This window comes from Acromyrmex echinatior, chromosome 1, assembly GCF_024713525.1.
Source record: "Acromyrmex echinatior isolate Ae372 chromosome 1, ASM2471352v2, whole genome shotgun sequence".
NCBI classification, from domain to species: Eukaryota; Metazoa; Arthropoda; class Insecta; order Hymenoptera; family Formicidae; genus Acromyrmex; species Acromyrmex echinatior.
The window spans coordinates 762,613-780,781 of record NC_141852.1 but is presented as its reverse complement, the minus strand read 5'-3'; the positions used below and the strand labels follow the sequence as shown (position 1 = coordinate 780,781).

Below are 18,169 nucleotides of genomic sequence, written 5' to 3'. Positions count from 1 at the left end.
CTATTTATTAGTTCAATAATCTAGTATAGATAATGAATTTTGCGTACTTTGTTGATATATCAGTGCATTTAAATGAACTATAAATGAAATTTAAAATTACAAGATAAAATACATAATCTTTATGATTATATAAAAACATTTAAACAAAAATTGGTTGTAAGAGGTACAAAAATGATGTAAAGAAAAATGATTTTATACATTTTCTAATATTATCTTAATATGAAGTTATTAATACTGAAAAATATGTAAGTGCATTATCTTCTTTAAAATTTGAACTATGTATCAGATTTCAAGATTTTTAATCCAATACGAATTAATCGAGAATTTATGTACTCCATTCAGTTAATTCATTAAAGTCAGAATGTGCCAAACATCATATAAATAGAACTAATTGAACTCCTAATACTGACTTGAAAGGCAAACTTAATAATGATAATATATTGAAATTTTATATGAAATTTGAACATTGATAAAGATAAAAGACTCCGCACAAATCATATGGAAAAGTGCTTTCGATCGAATTGATTGAATTTTTAATGTTGTAGTTCTCGTCATTCCGAACAAATATCTTAATAAGTACAATTAAATCCTATGACTAGTCTTACAGATATAGGCGGTGAAAATGCCATGTGTACTACATACGCGTCAGAACTCCTTGGGGCTTTGTTTCTAATATATATAAGTTAAATAGATACAATAATAGTAATTATAATAAATATGATAACTATTATAATATATATAATAGTAATTATAATATATATTTAAAACTATAATTACAATTACGATCATAATTATAATTATATATTAGGTGTAGTAAAAAGAAATCCATTATTTTTCCAATAGATAGCTTTAATAATCTGTATCACGCGTAGACGAGATACAGATTACTAAAACCATCTATTGGAAAAATAATGGATTTCTTTTTCCTACATCTATATTTGTCAAAAGTCGCACTATATCTCGGCTCACAATATGATTTTGGAAAGTAAAATGTTGAAATCATGTATTTTCCTACTCTCAGCATTATCCTTGTCTAACGTCGTTGATCTTGATAACTGAGAGCAAGAAAATACATATGGTAACCATGATAGTATATTCACAGTAATACTAAAAAAAAATTAGCTGAATATGATATAGCATTTTTAATTGGTTGCAGCAGTCAATTAAAAATGTTATGCATATTTTACTCTCTAATTTGCTGCCGCAACTAATCATTTCTTTGTATCTATCCCTTCATCTTTTATTATTTTTAGTACATTCAACATATCATCTTAATTAATCGCTTGAATTCTTATAAGAGATTGACAAAAGCGAATAAACTGAAAAGCATTCAGTTCCCTGATAGCAAAATGTTAGCAATTTGGAGCCAAACTCAATCAGATTTTGACTACAAAACCATAACCATCTGTGTTTGCATTGGACTGTGGATCGACAAAGCCTGCTGACAGGCTATGCTAACAAATTGATAGCAGAAATCAAGCAGAGTTTGCTCGAATCAGATTCTGCTCTCAATCTGCTCTCAATTTGGTCTCAATCTGCCGTCAGGTTATGCAGAATTTTGCTGGGCTTCTGCTACAAATCTATTAGGTGTTGGAATTAATTCGTAGCGTTTTTTAATGAAAGAATGTTATTTATTTCACAAGAGCATTAAAAAATACATTAATGAAAGTACTTCCCATCACTTGTAAAACGCTACGAATTAATTCCAACACCTAATAGTATAGCATGTCTAGCAGACTTTGCCATATTTCTAACAGCAATTTGCTTATCAGATATTATCAGATAATACAAACTCTGTATACAATTTTGACTGCTCTTCTGCAACCAAAAAGTGCAATGGTAGCAGGCTCTCCTCAAAATATATCTTCGCAGGCTTTGCTATTAGTTATTGTCGACTTCAGTCACACGCACGCGCACATATATAGCCACACATACGCACGGGATCAGATAACCTGCCACGTCGTTGATCCTGTGTAATTCTGAGAATAGGAAAATCAATATATATTTCAACATTTTACCTTCTCGAATCATACTATGAGCTGTCAGATTGATACAGTATGACTTTAGAAAAATATATAATTACAATTATAATTATGATCGTAAATGTAATTATAATTGTAATTATATTTATTATAATTATCATTATATATATTATAATAGTTATTATATTTATTATAATTACTATCATTGTAACTATTTAACTCATAAATTAGAAACAAAACCTCAAGGAGTCGATAATGATAAGTAGTGCACATCGCATTTTCGGATACTTTAACCGTTTATATCTCTGAAAGTAGGATCACGTTATGTCCATTGAGACATTTGTTCAGAATAACGTGTACTACAATATATAAAAAATTTAGCCAATTCGAAAGAACTTTCCCATGATTTGTGCGGGATCCTTTTCAGTATTCAGAAAGCACGCTCTCTTTTCTATTTGGCAGCATCTATTCATGTGAACAATTTTTTTCAAAAATGAAGAATGTTAAGTCAAAATATTGAAAAATAGATTAACTGACACTCATCTAGAAAACTCACTTAAAGTTACGTCTTTTTCTATAAAAGCAAACATTGAAAAATTAGTAAAAAATAAGCCATGTCAAATATCAGTTTTATTTGCATTTAAAAAAAAATCTTTAAAAATTTATATTTGAAAATCTAACGTATATTTCATAAATAAAAGATCTATTTGCAAAATATTTGATTTTTTTATAGATAAACTTTTTATTTCTTTATTAATATTGTGATAAAATTTATATCTGTTCATTGCATATAGAATATATTAGAAGTGTGATTTAGTTTTAAGAGTTTTGCAAGAAATTACATGCTAATGTTAATGTTGTCGAAGACATTCCAATTGCTTGTTTCTTAATGCTTCATTATTACTTCATGATATTTAGTGATTTACTAACAATAGACGCAATTAAACATCGTGTTTACCATTTTAAAAATGGAGCTTTCTAAAGAGCATTTTCGACATGCGTTGCTTTTGTTTTTTAATCAGAAGAAAACTGAAAGTCATAGAAAACTTATGATAATGTTGCGTCATCAATTAAGACATGTGAATATTGGTTCAGATAATTTAAAAGTAGTGATTTCAATGTTAACAACAAAGATCGCTCGGGACAACTAAAAAAGCTGGAAAATGCAGATTTGCAAACATTATTGGACAAAAATTCAACACAATCCACTTCAGAACTTAAAGAAATAATTAAATGTTGATCGTATAACAGTTATTAAGTGTTACGTGATATAGAAAAAAATTCACAAAGAAGGAAAATGGGTTTCACATCGGTTATCAGAAAATGCCATTGCGAACCGATTGAACATTTGCATTTCGTTAATCGTGTAATAGACAAAAAAAGTTTTTTGTATCGAATTGTTACAGGGAATGAAAAATATTTAATCCCAAACGAAAAAAAATCATAGATTGATCCGATCAATCAGCAACATTCACTTCGAGGCGCACGGTTCAAAAGTATTGCTGTATATTTGATGGGATCAAGAAGGTATTGTGTGAACTATTAAATCCGAAAGAAACTGTCACCGCTGATCGTTATCGACAATTATTCAAACTGAAGCAAGTATCAAAATCGATCTCTAATTCCGAGTAAACGACACAAAATAATCCTTCTTCATGACAATGCTTGACCTTACGTTGCATTATTAGTAAATCAAATGCTATTAGAGCTGGAATGGGAAGTCTTACTGCAAACTCACGTATTCTGTATATTGCTCCATCTGATTTTCACTTGTTCTGGTCGATACAACATGCTCTAGAACACTTTCATAATTTCGAAGATGTACAAAAATTTATTGAAAATTATATCAACTTCAAAGAAGAATATTTTTATTGTCGCGGAATCCATCTTTTGCCAGAAAGATAGGAAAAAGTTATACAAAACGAAGGAAAATATTTTAATTAATTCGTTCATTGTCTTGTTTAAATAAATCAGTGAGAAAAAAACCTCAAAACTAAATCACTCTTAATATTTGTAGCTTCTAACTCATTACATAAAAATATTTTATTTTTATATTATCACACATATACATATACACGCGTGCGCGCATGCACGCATGCATGCATGCACACACAGAGTTTAAACAAATATAAAGATGTAATTTTGCTTATTCATAATAAATTTGCAAAATTCATTAAAATTACAGAACTGAGGCTATATTTATTAAATATCCTAAATTATATCGTGGATTTTATATCGTAAAAAAGACATTCATGTTGCAAAATTAACATTAAATTATGAATCCAAATCAGTGAAATATATTTTTCATAAATTAACTTTAATATTTTTTTAAAATCATTTATAATAATTTTTAAGATAAAAAATTAACAGAAAGAAGAGCATAAAACCTCAGTACAAGATATTCTTTGTGATATTTAATATATAATTATGTTAATAAATAATTTAGACGTTTCGGCCACAATCTAGCCATCTTCAAAATTACAAATATTCATAAAACACAGAATTTACATAAATCTAACATTAAATTCAGCGATCATTAATATAAATACAACGCATTCTTTCCTCTTGTAAGCTACTGAATTGGCCGAAACATCTAAATTATTTATTAACGTAATTATATATTAAATATCACAAAGAATATCTTGTACTGTGGTTTTATGCTCTTCTTTTTGTTAATTTTTTATTTATAAACCACGTTTGTTATATATAATTATATATTTTTAAGATAGTATGGATTTTTGAAAAATTACCTTGCATTTGACTTTGTTCACATATTTATCAAAATTACATAGCTTCACCAATTGTTATTGCCATTTCACTCTTTAATCGTTTACTAAAAGATTAAAACTAATTGTGTGTAAATAAAATTGTGATTCAAAATCATTTCATTACAATATAACCTTTTTATATCTTTAATAAAAGCATGAAACGCGAATGATCTCACGAGGGTAGATGAGGAACAAAAATGAGTATAAATAAGGGTTAAAAGTTGAATAAGTGGTCTTAAAATGCTAAGAGTGCATACATATATTTGTTATATTATTTTAGAATAAATGTTTTTTAAGAAAGAGAAAACACATGCTAAATATATAAAAGACTAAATATCACTGTCATCTTAAAACCCAAAAATATTTATTTTCGTAATAAACGATTTAAATATAACTAAGAATCTGGATATAATAACAAAATTAAAATCAATTTACGCTATTATTGCATGATCATAATTTTTGAGAACACGTACGCACGCACATATATTAAAATGGATAAAAAATTAAAAAGAAATATACGACTTCTCTTAATCTCTAAAGGGTATTTTTTTAAGTCCGATAGATTTTTTTAAGCCCGATAGAACTTAAAATTGTAAAAACTAACACAAAAATTAAATTATAATCAAAAAATTTTTTTTAGTCGAAAGATCAATGCGTGGCATTAACATTTGAAAATGATTTCGGGCATATGGCCACTGCGGCTGTTTAATTTAATTTTTTGTTTTATTTTTTACAATTTCAAGTTCTATCGGGCTTAAAAAAACACCCTTTATAAAGATGGCAATACAAACTTTAATCTCAAAATCTTTATAAGAAAATCTTTATGAAATGTCTAGACAAGTGAAACGGCTTTTGCATTTTTGTCCTTTTTTTGTTCTTCCATTATAATTATCTTTAATCTATATTTTTTGGTACAGATTATTCAAATAACATTTATGTCAAGTTACTCTACTGATAAAAATCAGCAATGAGTTTATTGTATCATTGTGTTTAATTAACTGTTCAAAAACGGTTATAAAATCAATGTCATTAGCACTTGGCATTGCATAAAATGGACTGAAACACTCAACCCTCAGACGCATCTTCTCATTTTTGCTCATGCTCGTAGATTAATCTCTTACAGTTACAAGATGTATAAACTTCGCGTACTCTTGTAAATTAGTTTTAATGATGTTTCTTCTTATTATTGTTGATTTGTAATTTGTATTATCACTCTCTTTTAAGTTACTTCTTATAGGTAGTAAATTAATCCTTTTTTTATGAATTCTCAAATAGTGATATTTTTTCTTATTTATATATTCTTATGTATATTTTTTTGCTTTGATCTTATATTAATTTTTTTTTACACGGTAAACGTTGATGATATTCATAATCATTAGTTGTTACGCATTCTTACAAAGTAGTATTATCACTCTAATTCGCCCTTTTATATAATGTATTACTTTTCATATATAGTTTTTACAATTCCGAATTTATCTCAATTATAAAATTGGAAATAAGACCGTTTATGTTAGATATATTTTAAATATGAAGCGCCACTACAGTCTGAATGTTAATATGTTGAACTATATTTATATTCATTTAAATGAATTAATTTCAGCAATTATAATTGTGCGTGCCGATATGATTGTCGGAATCAATCTGAAATATTAATAATCCCCCCAAATTTCCCAAATTTAATCTTAAAAAACTGTAATAAACTTATTGTGAAAAATGTTGCCTTAGCCGGGAGTCGAACCCGGATCTCTTGCATTGCGTGCGAGCGTCCTAAGCTAAATGAACATATATAATAGTTCAACATCTTAACATTCAGACCATAGTGGCGCTTCGTATTTAAAGTAATTGTCTCAATTATTTGAAAATGATAGATGTTTGATGCCTTAGATGCTAATTAACCAATTGCGTAAAACTCACTCTACTTTGTAAATATTCACATAATAACAATAGATTGTTAACAAGTCATAAACATTAGTTAACTCACACTTCACTCTCATTTTATTTAAAACCTGAACTCGTACTTAAACCTCATACTTCCCGACTTCCTTGCCTTTCCGAAACCACACGTGGTCCAGTCCCGAATTATAAGGATTAAAATCCTTAACTCGAAATTTGGATTGACATTCCATTGCTCGCTGGCACGGGACGTTGACTCAAAAGAAAATTTCGGAGCAACAAAAAGTGCGTTCGACTCATATTCGAAATGTCCTTCTCTCCTTACTCATCATTCGTTTCTCCAATTGATTCAAAAATTAATTCCCAAAGATATAACAATAGCTTTTTAATGCATTTTGATGCACTTCAATCACTTTTAATCCCCGTTTTATGTTCCTTAAAATCAGTAAGTCTTTTACAGATGAGTTTCTTCAAGATTTTTTTTTAATAAAATACTTAAATAATTGAATTGATTTCATATCCGTCTTTAGACAGTTAATTTTTGAGTAATTATATTTAAACCATTTATTTTGTGTATGCGTATGTGCGTGCAAAATTAAATATTTTGGATTTTATGAAAAATGTAATATTTAGAGACGAAAATAACAAAAAAAAAAATAGAATAAAAACTTTGAATAGAAAACTCAGAAAAAAGTAGTTTTTTTACTTTGGCTTTCGAATTTTTTTACTCAGGGTGTTAAAAAAGTCTCGGACCTTTAACTTACTACAGGGACTCCTTAAATATTTTGAAAAGTAAGCATTTCTGAGAAAAATGTTTCATACAAAAGTTATATATAATTTAAAATGATCTATTTACTGATCAATTCTTAGGTGACCATCAAGGTCAGGCTAAAGACGAATTGATTTTTTTAAATAAAATACCTTATTTTTTATTTCAAAATCTAATAGTTGACGTCAACAGTTTTTCAAAACATATATATGAAAATGTATGTTTGTATATAAAGTCTCTTTTTAATCAATACTTTTCAAATTATGAGACATGAATTTTACACCGGCATTAGCATTATCTAAGGTGCTTGTATACTTCTTCGTGATACTCCGTTACTTATCGCCATACAGTTATCTTTGTTTATAAAATATTTATTTAAAATACTTTATAATGCTTACTGAACAGGAGCATATATCCTTTTTAATATTGGATGAAGATGATCATAGGAGATCTTACGCACAAGTGACAGACTTTTCAATAAATCTTTTAGAAATAAAGACAATGCGTCAAAACAGGAGCTTATAAATCGATTGTCATTCGTTTGAATATTTATCATTCCTTTAATCTTAAATTCTCGTCATCTGTTTTTAATTACTTTCTCCGCCAGACCCCACCGGGAACTTCGACCTGAACAGAAAGCATATTTTTTTTAACTTATCACCACTTATTAATTATGCGAAATTGATATGTCAGAGTAAGATATGAGCAGATAAACAAATATAAAATGAAAAAAATTTTATTCTTAAACTATATATCATATAAAAAGTTCATCACGACGCATCATTAAAAAGGATATACGCTCGTATTCAGTAAGCATTATAAAATATTTTAAATAAATACTTCATAAACAAAAATAACTATACGACGATAAATAATTTTAGAATGGAGTATCACAAAAAAGTATACGAACACCTCCTCAATTATAAGTCACAGAAAGAATGAACTTAATAGGTGAGATCTCTAGCATATGTAGTTTCCAGCCTGGAAAGAAGCGGGAGGAAAAGAGAAAGAAGGAAAGGAGAAGGAAGGGGAAGGAAAAAGATAGACACAAATACATGCGCGCACATGACTCATAAATCCAATCGGATAATGATACACCTTAATGCTGAAGCCGACGGTTCTGTAACTTTTAAATCTCATAATTTGGAAAGTACTGATTAAAAAGAGACTTTATTATAATGTTTTGAAAAGCTCCTGATACAAGCTATTAAATTCTGAAAACAAAAATAGAATCGTTAAAAAAAATCGATTTGACCTTGATCTGACCTTAGGGGCGCTATCCAAGGTCAAACTGATAAGATCAGTAAATAGATTACTTTCACAACAAGATAACTTTTGTATGAAACATTTTTCTTAGAAATATTTACTTTTTAAGATATTTAAGAAGTCCGGAACTTTTTGAACACCCTGTATACATACGCGCGCATACGTACTGTGTGTGTGTGTGTGTGTGTGTGTGTGTGTGTGTGTGTGTGTGTGTGTGTACGTTATATTTTAAAATACTAATTAGTGAAATAATGTCCAACTATTTTCTTGAATCAATATAATATTGCTTCAGTAATTATAATTTATGATTACAATCAATATAAAACAATTATGCTAATGAAATATTATATCTGTGTCAACAGTATGGGCCATCATTTATTTAATTTTTAAAATCGAAAAATAAAATACCTATCGTTCATAATTATAAGTGGTAGTGTACTTAAACCATTGTCGGTAAGGAATATCAACTCATTAGCACTACAACAATGCAAGAATGTTTTTCTGCCTTATATATATGCATATACAAAATTTAAAAAGAAAAAATATTAAATAATGTCGAAATGATGTAGATATAAAGCATTTTAACAATAAATATCAAGGAAATAATAAATTTTGTATTCTTTTCTACACTTACATACATTTTTCATGAATTCTATATCATTTCGGTTAAAAACAGTTTTTTTACTGTAAGGAACATGTTTTTTATTTTGTTCTAAAGTAAAAAAAAATAGTTTTTTATCTTTAATAACATTAGATATTCTTTTTATTATATATATTTGGCGTATATATTTTTAAATTTTTTAAGAAATCATACCTTGGTGTATATCAAATAATGAAGTAAAAGAATTGAATTTTGTATATGTTTATATTTAATTTTATATTTTCTTAATTAGCACAATTTTTTCACATCCTTACTTCGTACTTCTATAAATAATATGTTCAAAACAATACAAGAAACACAGTTTTAAATAATATAAAATTATATATAATATTGTTTCAATAGTAAATCTTTTTTACTTACATAATATTATTTTGTATATATTAAATACAAAATGACACAAGATTTTTTCAATTTTTTATAATAATTTTATCGTATATTTAAATAAAGAATTTTTTTGCAAAGTGTACGATATTACTACTTCTAATTATAATTATCAATATAGCACAAAATTTATAAGACGTTCATAAAATGTTCTAAAAATATTTATAGAACATTCATAGACGTTGCGTGTTATCTAAGTAATATAATCAATCATAAATATTATCAATCATTCAGAATAACTGTATTATTATCTACTGTTTCAATATGCTATCACATATTTTCTCAGCAACTCTGATATGCAATAAAAGCATTTATAAAGAAAAATAGATAACAGAAACAATGAATAATAACAGAAAAAGCACAACTTGGGACATAGTGCTAATTTTGAACAACGTATAAAGAATACATATTAAAGAATACTACAAGCCATACAATCATAATTATATATAATTGTCGAAAAGTAAAAACTCAACACATTATTCAATTTTTAACTACATCATACCTGGTCGCTGCATAACAGTGCTAAGGCCACTTCTTCTTCTTCTATCACTACTTCCACTATTATTACCACTGTTGTTATTACTCCCGTCTCCAGTCGCAGTACTGACAGCAACATTTAATGATTGAGCACATGGTACTAATCCTGAACTACCACTCTGTAACTATTTGCGTACTTTAATTAAAAATTTTGAACTTGTATGCTAATATAGAATATACTTTACATAACATGATTTAATAGTAGACAAAGGCTAATACAAAATAATATAACGCAGAGAGTTTTCCAAAATAATCTCATGCAGATGTATTAAGAGATTCTTGGTATCAAATAAAGTAACTTTTTGTCAAAATTCCGTTTAAATGAAACAATTAAAAAGTATATAAAATTGCCCAAATAGCGTATATGTATATGTATATATGCTATATTAAGGGGGTATACTCATTGTCAGTTAGAAATTTCAAAAAATTGATTTTTAAAAAATCACATTTTCTTAAAGTATAATGTTAGAAATATTGCCTGAAAATTTTAAGTTAATCCGCTGTATTTTCACGGAGATATATGATTTTGAGTATACGTCCGTCAGAGCGCTCCGATTAGATTCTGGCATCAAAAATAGGATGTTCTACTTAAAAAAATCGATTTGATCTTGACTTGATCTTGGCAACGCCCAAGGTCAAATTAATAAAATCTGTACATAGATCTTTTTATACTCACAACTTTTGTCTGAAACATTTCTTTGAAAAAGGCATCCTCCCGAGTAAATACGGGATCCCTTTTTTGAACACCCTGTATATAAATTATAAACAACGCGAATTAGGTTATTTCTTCCATCTTAGTAAAAATTGTATTACATAAGTTACATAAGTTTCATTACGTATAAAGTCTGAACGTATCATTTTTTAATTTTAAAAGAGATTTAAAATTTATTAACTGAATAGGACTTATTTATTACAAAAGAATTTTTTGCGAACTACATCCTTCCGTCAACACGCTGTCCTATAGTTAAAACTACACACTCCTGGCGGAGAAGTCTTTATCTTACGACTAGTTAGAAAGTTGGATGGTTGTTTATTCTCAATCTAACCCTTACAATAATATAATATTAAGTAAATAACGAATTGTATTATAATAAGATAAAAATTAAATAGAATAATTAACCTGAGGTAGCGAGGGAGAATGTGTATTCAGTAAAGAATGTTGTAAAAATTGCATTTCACATGTTTAACTTCAAATATAAAAATAATAATGGCCGATAAAGAGGATTTCAATCTGACGGTTACATGTCAGCGAATAACAATAAAATAAAGGCAGCTTAAAATTAAAGACAAAACGATCAAAATCAAAATTATATAAATCAATGATAAACTATCTAGATAATATTGATATGCTTAATTAAATAATCCAGTGTATTTAAATTAATACTGTTTTTTGCCGTTTAATGTAGATCATTTCTGTAATCAAGCGTTTTGTGTAATTTTCCTCAATATTTAAAATTTCACAATTTAACAATAAAAAGTAGAAGTAATGGCCGTAACGGTCATTGTACTTCTATTTCTTATTGTTGAATTTTCAAATGTAGAGTCCAATAAAATTCTTATTACTGTTTAAGATTTTAACTTCATCCCATTTGAATCATGTCAGTGATGCACCCTGTAATCAGTAACTACAGAATGCATGGTTGTCTTTTATCTTAATAATTGTAATTGCATAGCAAAAGTGTTCTTCTAAACCTTGTAGAGTTTTCAGTTTTTGAGAGACACTTCTTAAACATCTTCATAGAAAATAGAATTAAATTCATCCGAGTAGAATCAAATCATTGACTATATAATAAACCTATCAATTTAAGAATTAGGAACTTTTATGTTGGGATAATGTCTCGCAAGCCTACTGCTATGAGGTGGTACTTCATCATGTTAATCGGATATATAATGAAAAATCTTCAAATATGTATAAATTTACTGTTATGATAAATTTTCTGTTAAAAAGTTAATATAAGTATCTCCTTTTATTCTGACCGATCCAATGTATGATCCAATAAATTAATCACCTATTATTGTAGCTCAAATATTTAATATCCATTGACCGCCGTAACGAAATACAAATGGACTTCCTTTGGTCCGATGTATTATGTGCATTAAAGAATCTTACATATATAATCTAATAAGAAAAAAACATTCTGAAACATTCCAGCAGCATTGCAGCAATGTTACAATATTGTTATAATGGCAACGTTTTTGGAATGTTTCAAAATGTTTCTCGCTTACTGGGAAAAATTTATAGATAAATTTATAGATAAATAAAGTTTGATACAATATAATAGAGGTACATTTTACGCATTGAACAACTTTAAATAGCAATCGCAGCAAATAGCATTTAAAAACTATCATTTAAACGGAATTTTGGTTCATTTAAACACAAAGTTAAAAATTAAGGATTAAAATTGCGATGGGTGGATGGGTGAGTTAGTAGGTGTGGGTATAAGTGTGGGTGTAGGTTAAGATGTGAGTGTGGGTTAGGATGTGTGTGTGTGTGCGCGCGCGCGCGTGTGTGCATGTGCGTGCGTGCGTGCGTGTGCGCGTGCGTGCGTGCGTGCGTGCGTGCGTGCGCGCGTGTGTATGTGCGTGCGTGCGTGTGCGTGCGTGCGTGCGTGCGTGCGTGCGTGCGTGCGTGCGTGCGTGCGTGCGTGCGTGCGTGCGTGCGTGCGTGCGTGCGTGCGTGCGTGCGTGCGTGCGTGCGTGCGTGCGTGCGTGCGTGCGTGCGTGCGTGCGTGCGTGCGTGCGTGCGTGCGTGCGTGCGTGCGTGCGTGCGTGCGTGAGTGAGTGCGTGCGTGCGTGCGTGCGCGTGCGCGCGCGCGCATGCGTGTGCATGTACAAAGGGCCATTCTAATCTTTTCAGGTTGATAATTTGAAAAAGGTGCATTTTGGGGAAAAATATTTATACAGACAAAAGTTTTGTGACTTCGAAGAGGATATAAGGTCATATTATTGGTTTAATCTTGGGTGGCATTGTCAGGGCAAGGTCACTTTGAATTTTTTAAATAGGATCCCTAATTTTTCATTGCATCTTATACTTTACCTTGAGAGTTTTTCAAAATACTATAAAAAAATATTTTTTTATTAAGTGCTTTGCGAGTTATAAAGCTTGAAAGTTACGGCACCGCCGGCATTAACAAGGTGTTATCCAAGGTGTTCGATGGCTAAAATCTCTTAAATGTTGTTCAGCATCACGATCTGGATAGCATTTATCAAGATCAAAGTCATAGAAGTTGTCCTTCTTATTTTCATTTTTACGTAAAAATGGATTTTTAGTGCAAAAATGAAAATAAGAGGTACAATCTTCAATGACCTTGATCTTGACAAATATTATCCAGGTCATGATCCTGAACAATATTCAAAAGCTTTTAGCCATTGGTCGGACACCTTGAGTAATGCTAATGCCTTGCAATGCTATCTTTCAAGCTGTATAATTCACAAAGCACTTAAGGCCCCTGACTAGTCAGCGATTCAAAATCAATCGGCGGCCTGGCAAAATGTGGCGAAATCGATAACTTCACACACAAGCATGAGCCCATGTGCTCTCGGCACGCCAAAAGCGAGCACATGTATATGAGCTCGTGCTTATGTGTGTGTTATGCGAGTACCTCGCCGCGATAAATGACTGAACTTATAGATATGGAAAAGTGACGTTTTGACGACGAAATTTATGCTGCAAGCCATTTCGTTATTATTTGCTTAAATGTGACGTGTCTCGTACTAATGAATATCATAAAAATGGACAGAAATATAATTATCCTGGAATTTTATACGTAAAAGCGTATATATTTCATTCATTTCAACAACTATTCAAACTGTATGTTTCTGCCCGAAATTAGGCTCACTTTATCTGCCTTTTACAACCATTCATTAACTATTAAGGGAGAAAAGAACAGTTTCTGCCCATTTTTGCAGCTATTTTAAAGCAATCTCGTCATTTAGATTTATACAAATTGTCTTTACAAATGGCTTGCAGCATAAATTAACGTCATTCCTCACTTCTGACGTCACGATTCCAACATGACTGCCACGACTAGTTAGGAGCCTTAATGAAAAAATATTTTATTGTTTAATATATTATATGTGTTTTGAAAAGCTCTCGAGGCAAGCTACAAGAATATGCAATGAAAAATTAAGGATTCCATTAAAAAAATTCAAATTGGGTCATATGTAAGCGAACAACAGAATTGATAATTTTTATGAACGATCTACAGCTTTGTGCTTGTATCATTTAATCTAGTAATTATATTGATAACAAGGCAAATTCAAGGATTGTAATGATCTATGCGGTTTGACATTTAATTCGTCTATTATAAAAATCTATTATGAAAATATCCTAGGCAACAAAATCTTATGACATCTACAATGCAAGATACATACATGTTTGCATTTTATTTAATATGTTTGCATGATTTAAGATCTCTAAGTTAATTTAATTTTAATTAGCGATATTGAGAAGGATCCGAAGTAAGATTGAAACGTTTATCTTTGTACTTTAATAGTCATGGAATAAATTTATCACACATGTGCATCCAGTGTTCGGCTCTCATTAGGCATTATGATTATTTGAAAAAATTCAAAATGACTTTGATAATGCCACCCAAAGTTAAACCAATGATACCGTCTTATGTCCCTCTCAAAGTTACAAAACTTTTATCTGAAACATTTTTCCCTGAAATGCACCCTTTTCGAGTTATCAGTATGGAAAGATTAAAATGGCCTACCCTGTATATATTAAGTGTAGTAAAAAGAAATCCATTATTTTTCCAATAGATGGCTTTAGTAATCTGTATCTCGTCTACGCGTGATACAGATTACTAAAGCTATCTATTGGAAAAATAATGGATTTCTTTTTATTACACCTAATATATAGTCTCTTCCTTATTATTTAGTTGCAGTTTTATTTCATTATTCTATATACAGGGTATTTGGAAAATAATGATAAATCTTTCGCAAAGGGGTAGAATAGATTAAACTGAGAAGAAAAGTCCTCTGCCATTTTTACAATTTTCGCAATAGATACACAATATATTGCTAAAAATTATCGAAAAGTGGTCTTCAATAATTTTTTACTCAAATACTACCAACTTTACAGAAAAAAACTGCAAGAGACAAAAATTGTTTATTTTCTTTTCATAGATCTCTAAGAGTTTTTTTAGAATTTTTTCAGAATTTTTTAATACCGTATTTTCTCATGATGGTTGATAAAAATTAGAAAATGCAGTACTAAAAAATTGATAAAAAATTCGTAGTTCTATGAGAAGAAAACAAACAATTTTCACCTCTTGCAATTTTTTTGTAAAGTTAATAGTATTTGAGTAAAAAATTAATGAAGATCAATTTTCGGCAACTTTTAACAATTAATATCTTGTTAACTATTGCGAAAATTGCAACATGGTAAAGGACTTTTCTTCTCAATTTAGTCCATTCTGCTCTTATGAGAAAGATTTATCATTACTTTCCAAACCTTGTATGTTATAATATTTCCTTTCCATTGCTTAGGTCAATGAAATATAATTAAAATTTTTAATTATTTACTTACTGACTGTAATTGTTCCCTACTACCAGGTTGACTCCAGCCGTTATCTTCATCATTGTTAATGTTACTACTATGTTGTTGATGAAATATATGAAGATTTGCTCCACCATCTGAAGCTCTTCTACCAAAACCTCCAGCTGTAAATATATATGGTAAAGTAATAATACATTTTTACACTAATCAATGCAAATAAATCAAAATTTTTTATATAAAATTGATCTAGTAAAATAAAGTTAATTTTAATGTACAAAATGCCTCATTTTGACATACAGGGTCCATTATGAAAGTAATGCGCATGACTTTATTGTGACGCGAATATCCATCGCAGCGGGGTAAAATGAGTCGGGAAATGTGATGGGGGGGTCTGCCCTTCCAAGGCAGCCGGTCGCCAGTTTGCTCCGAGCAGTCTGAGTGGAAAGACGTGCCTCCGCGTGAAGTGTGTTTTTCGACTTTGTAACACGGCGCGATGGAGCGTTCGCTTGAACAGCGATACGCCATCAAGTTTTGCGTGCGACTTGGAAAGAATGCAACCGAAACATTCCAGATGCTTCAAGAGGCCTTCAAGGACGACTGCATTTCAAGGTCACAGTCCGGGAGGTGGCACAAGGCGTTCGAGGAGGGCCGGGAGGAGCGAATGAGCAAGTCTCGCATCAAAACGATGCTCATTGTCTTTTTTGACGAGGAATCGTCCATTTTGAGTTTGTACCGCAGGGAGAAACTGTCAACTCAGCCTTCTACCTGGAGGTGCTCAAGAGATTGAAACGCCGGGTCGCGCGCGTGAGGGCTGACATCAAAGACGCGATCAAGCTCCACCATGACAATGCCCCCAGCCACACGGCCTTCATCGTTGCCAACTACCTGGCCCGGAACAACACCCCGGTGGTCCCCCAACCCCCTTACAGTCCCGACTTGGCTCCGTGCGACTTTTTTTTGTTTCCCCGTCTGAAGAGAGAGCTGAAAGGAAAGCATTGGGAGTCCGTGAAAAACATCCAAAAGCATGTTACAATGTTCCTAAGAGACATTCCCGTCGAGGAGTTTCAGCGTGCCTTCCAAGCGTGGCAGACACGTCTCCGCAAGTGTATTGATTCAGGAGGAGAGTATTTTGAAGAATTTTGAGCATTTGTACCGCTACGATCAATAAATCTATTTTTCCCAGAAAATGCGCATTACTTTTATAATGGACCCTGTACCTTAACAAATATCTCGAATAATATAGAAAAATATTTCAGAAGAAAATGAAATAGATTCGAAGGAGACATATTTTGGTCACGTTGTTTTTTTCCGGTAAAGGCGCCAAAAAAATATTAAGGCCATTTTTTTATATAGAATTACATGATTTTTTTTATATAATATATGATATGATTCCTCTAATTATTTTGCATAAAAAAAAGTACTTAAGTTGAGGAATTAACAAACCAATAGTTTATGAGATATTTTTTACTTTATTTTTTTTACTTTATTGACATAAAATATTTTTATAAATATCTCATGAATTATTAATTTTTTTATAATGGGGACGCTTTAACACTGTATAAACAGAATAATTAGATAAATCAATTAGTGTAAAGAAAAACACACAATTGCGTTAAAAAAATGTATAAGCAAAATAAATAATTTTTAATTAAGAAATTATGTTTTCTTTATATCATTTGATTCATCTCATTATTCTATTTGTCTTCAAAATACGTAACCGTAGAAACCATTCCATTTTCATCTAAAACGGTTTTCCGTATATAATATATTCCATATATTACAAGATATTTACCTAAACTAAATTAAAATGGGATAATTCATATAATAAATATAAAATTAACATAAATAATGTTTTGCTTCTATATAAATATATGCGCAAACGTAAAACATAATATAATATACACTAGCATACAGAGAGGGAAAGAGAAAATAGAAAGAATTAAATAAAAGTGAAAAAAACAGAGAGAGAGAGAGAGAGAGAGAGAGAGAAGAGGAAAAACCGATTTTTAATAAGTCTACTCATTCAATTGCGTGTGACGTCTGTCAAATATAGTTCATGTTATTTAAGTGTTTTTCAAAAGGACAATAAAAAGCAAAAATTTGAACTAGAATTGTCAGACGTGCAATATTGTAAAACGATTATACAGTGTATCTTCTCAAAAAGGCGTTAAATACATAAGTTCCTCAACAAAAGTTTTTTCTTTCGATGTCTACCATTTCCTACAATTTTTTCCTAAGATTTTAATACTATGTATATATTTTTTATCTACTTATCTTGTATGTATTTAACGAATTAATTCATTTGTTATAAATTTTTTACGTAATTTTATTTATTCCGTTTATGCATATGTGCTTGTGTTGTGCGCGCGCGCGCACATCCCTCCCTCCCCCCCCCTCGCTGTCTCT

The 18,169-nt window shown here is 30.2% G+C and overlaps 1 protein-coding gene across 6 annotated transcripts in view; it reads right to left on the bottom strand.

The window, feature by feature from the left end:
- Window positions 1-18,169, bottom strand: part of LOC105149228 (serine/threonine-protein kinase SIK3) — a 230,805-nt gene that overhangs the window by 124,425 nt on the left and 88,211 nt on the right. For 5 of the 6 annotated variants that reach the window (XR_015546730.1, XM_087411407.1, XM_087411385.1 and 2 more), the window contains 3 exons: window positions 15,794-15,927; window positions 10,934-11,005; window positions 10,223-10,382 (listed from right to left, as the gene is read on the bottom strand). Coding sequence is in view for 5 of the 6 variants with exons in the window: in XM_087411407.1 (XP_087267533.1) it covers window positions 10,223-10,382; window positions 10,934-11,005; window positions 15,794-15,927 (366 nt within the window). In the remaining variant the exon portion in view is untranslated. The remainder of the gene's footprint in view (window positions 1-10,222; window positions 10,383-10,933; window positions 11,006-15,793; window positions 15,928-18,169) is intronic. The other variant, XM_087411418.1, reaches the window with a different exon arrangement.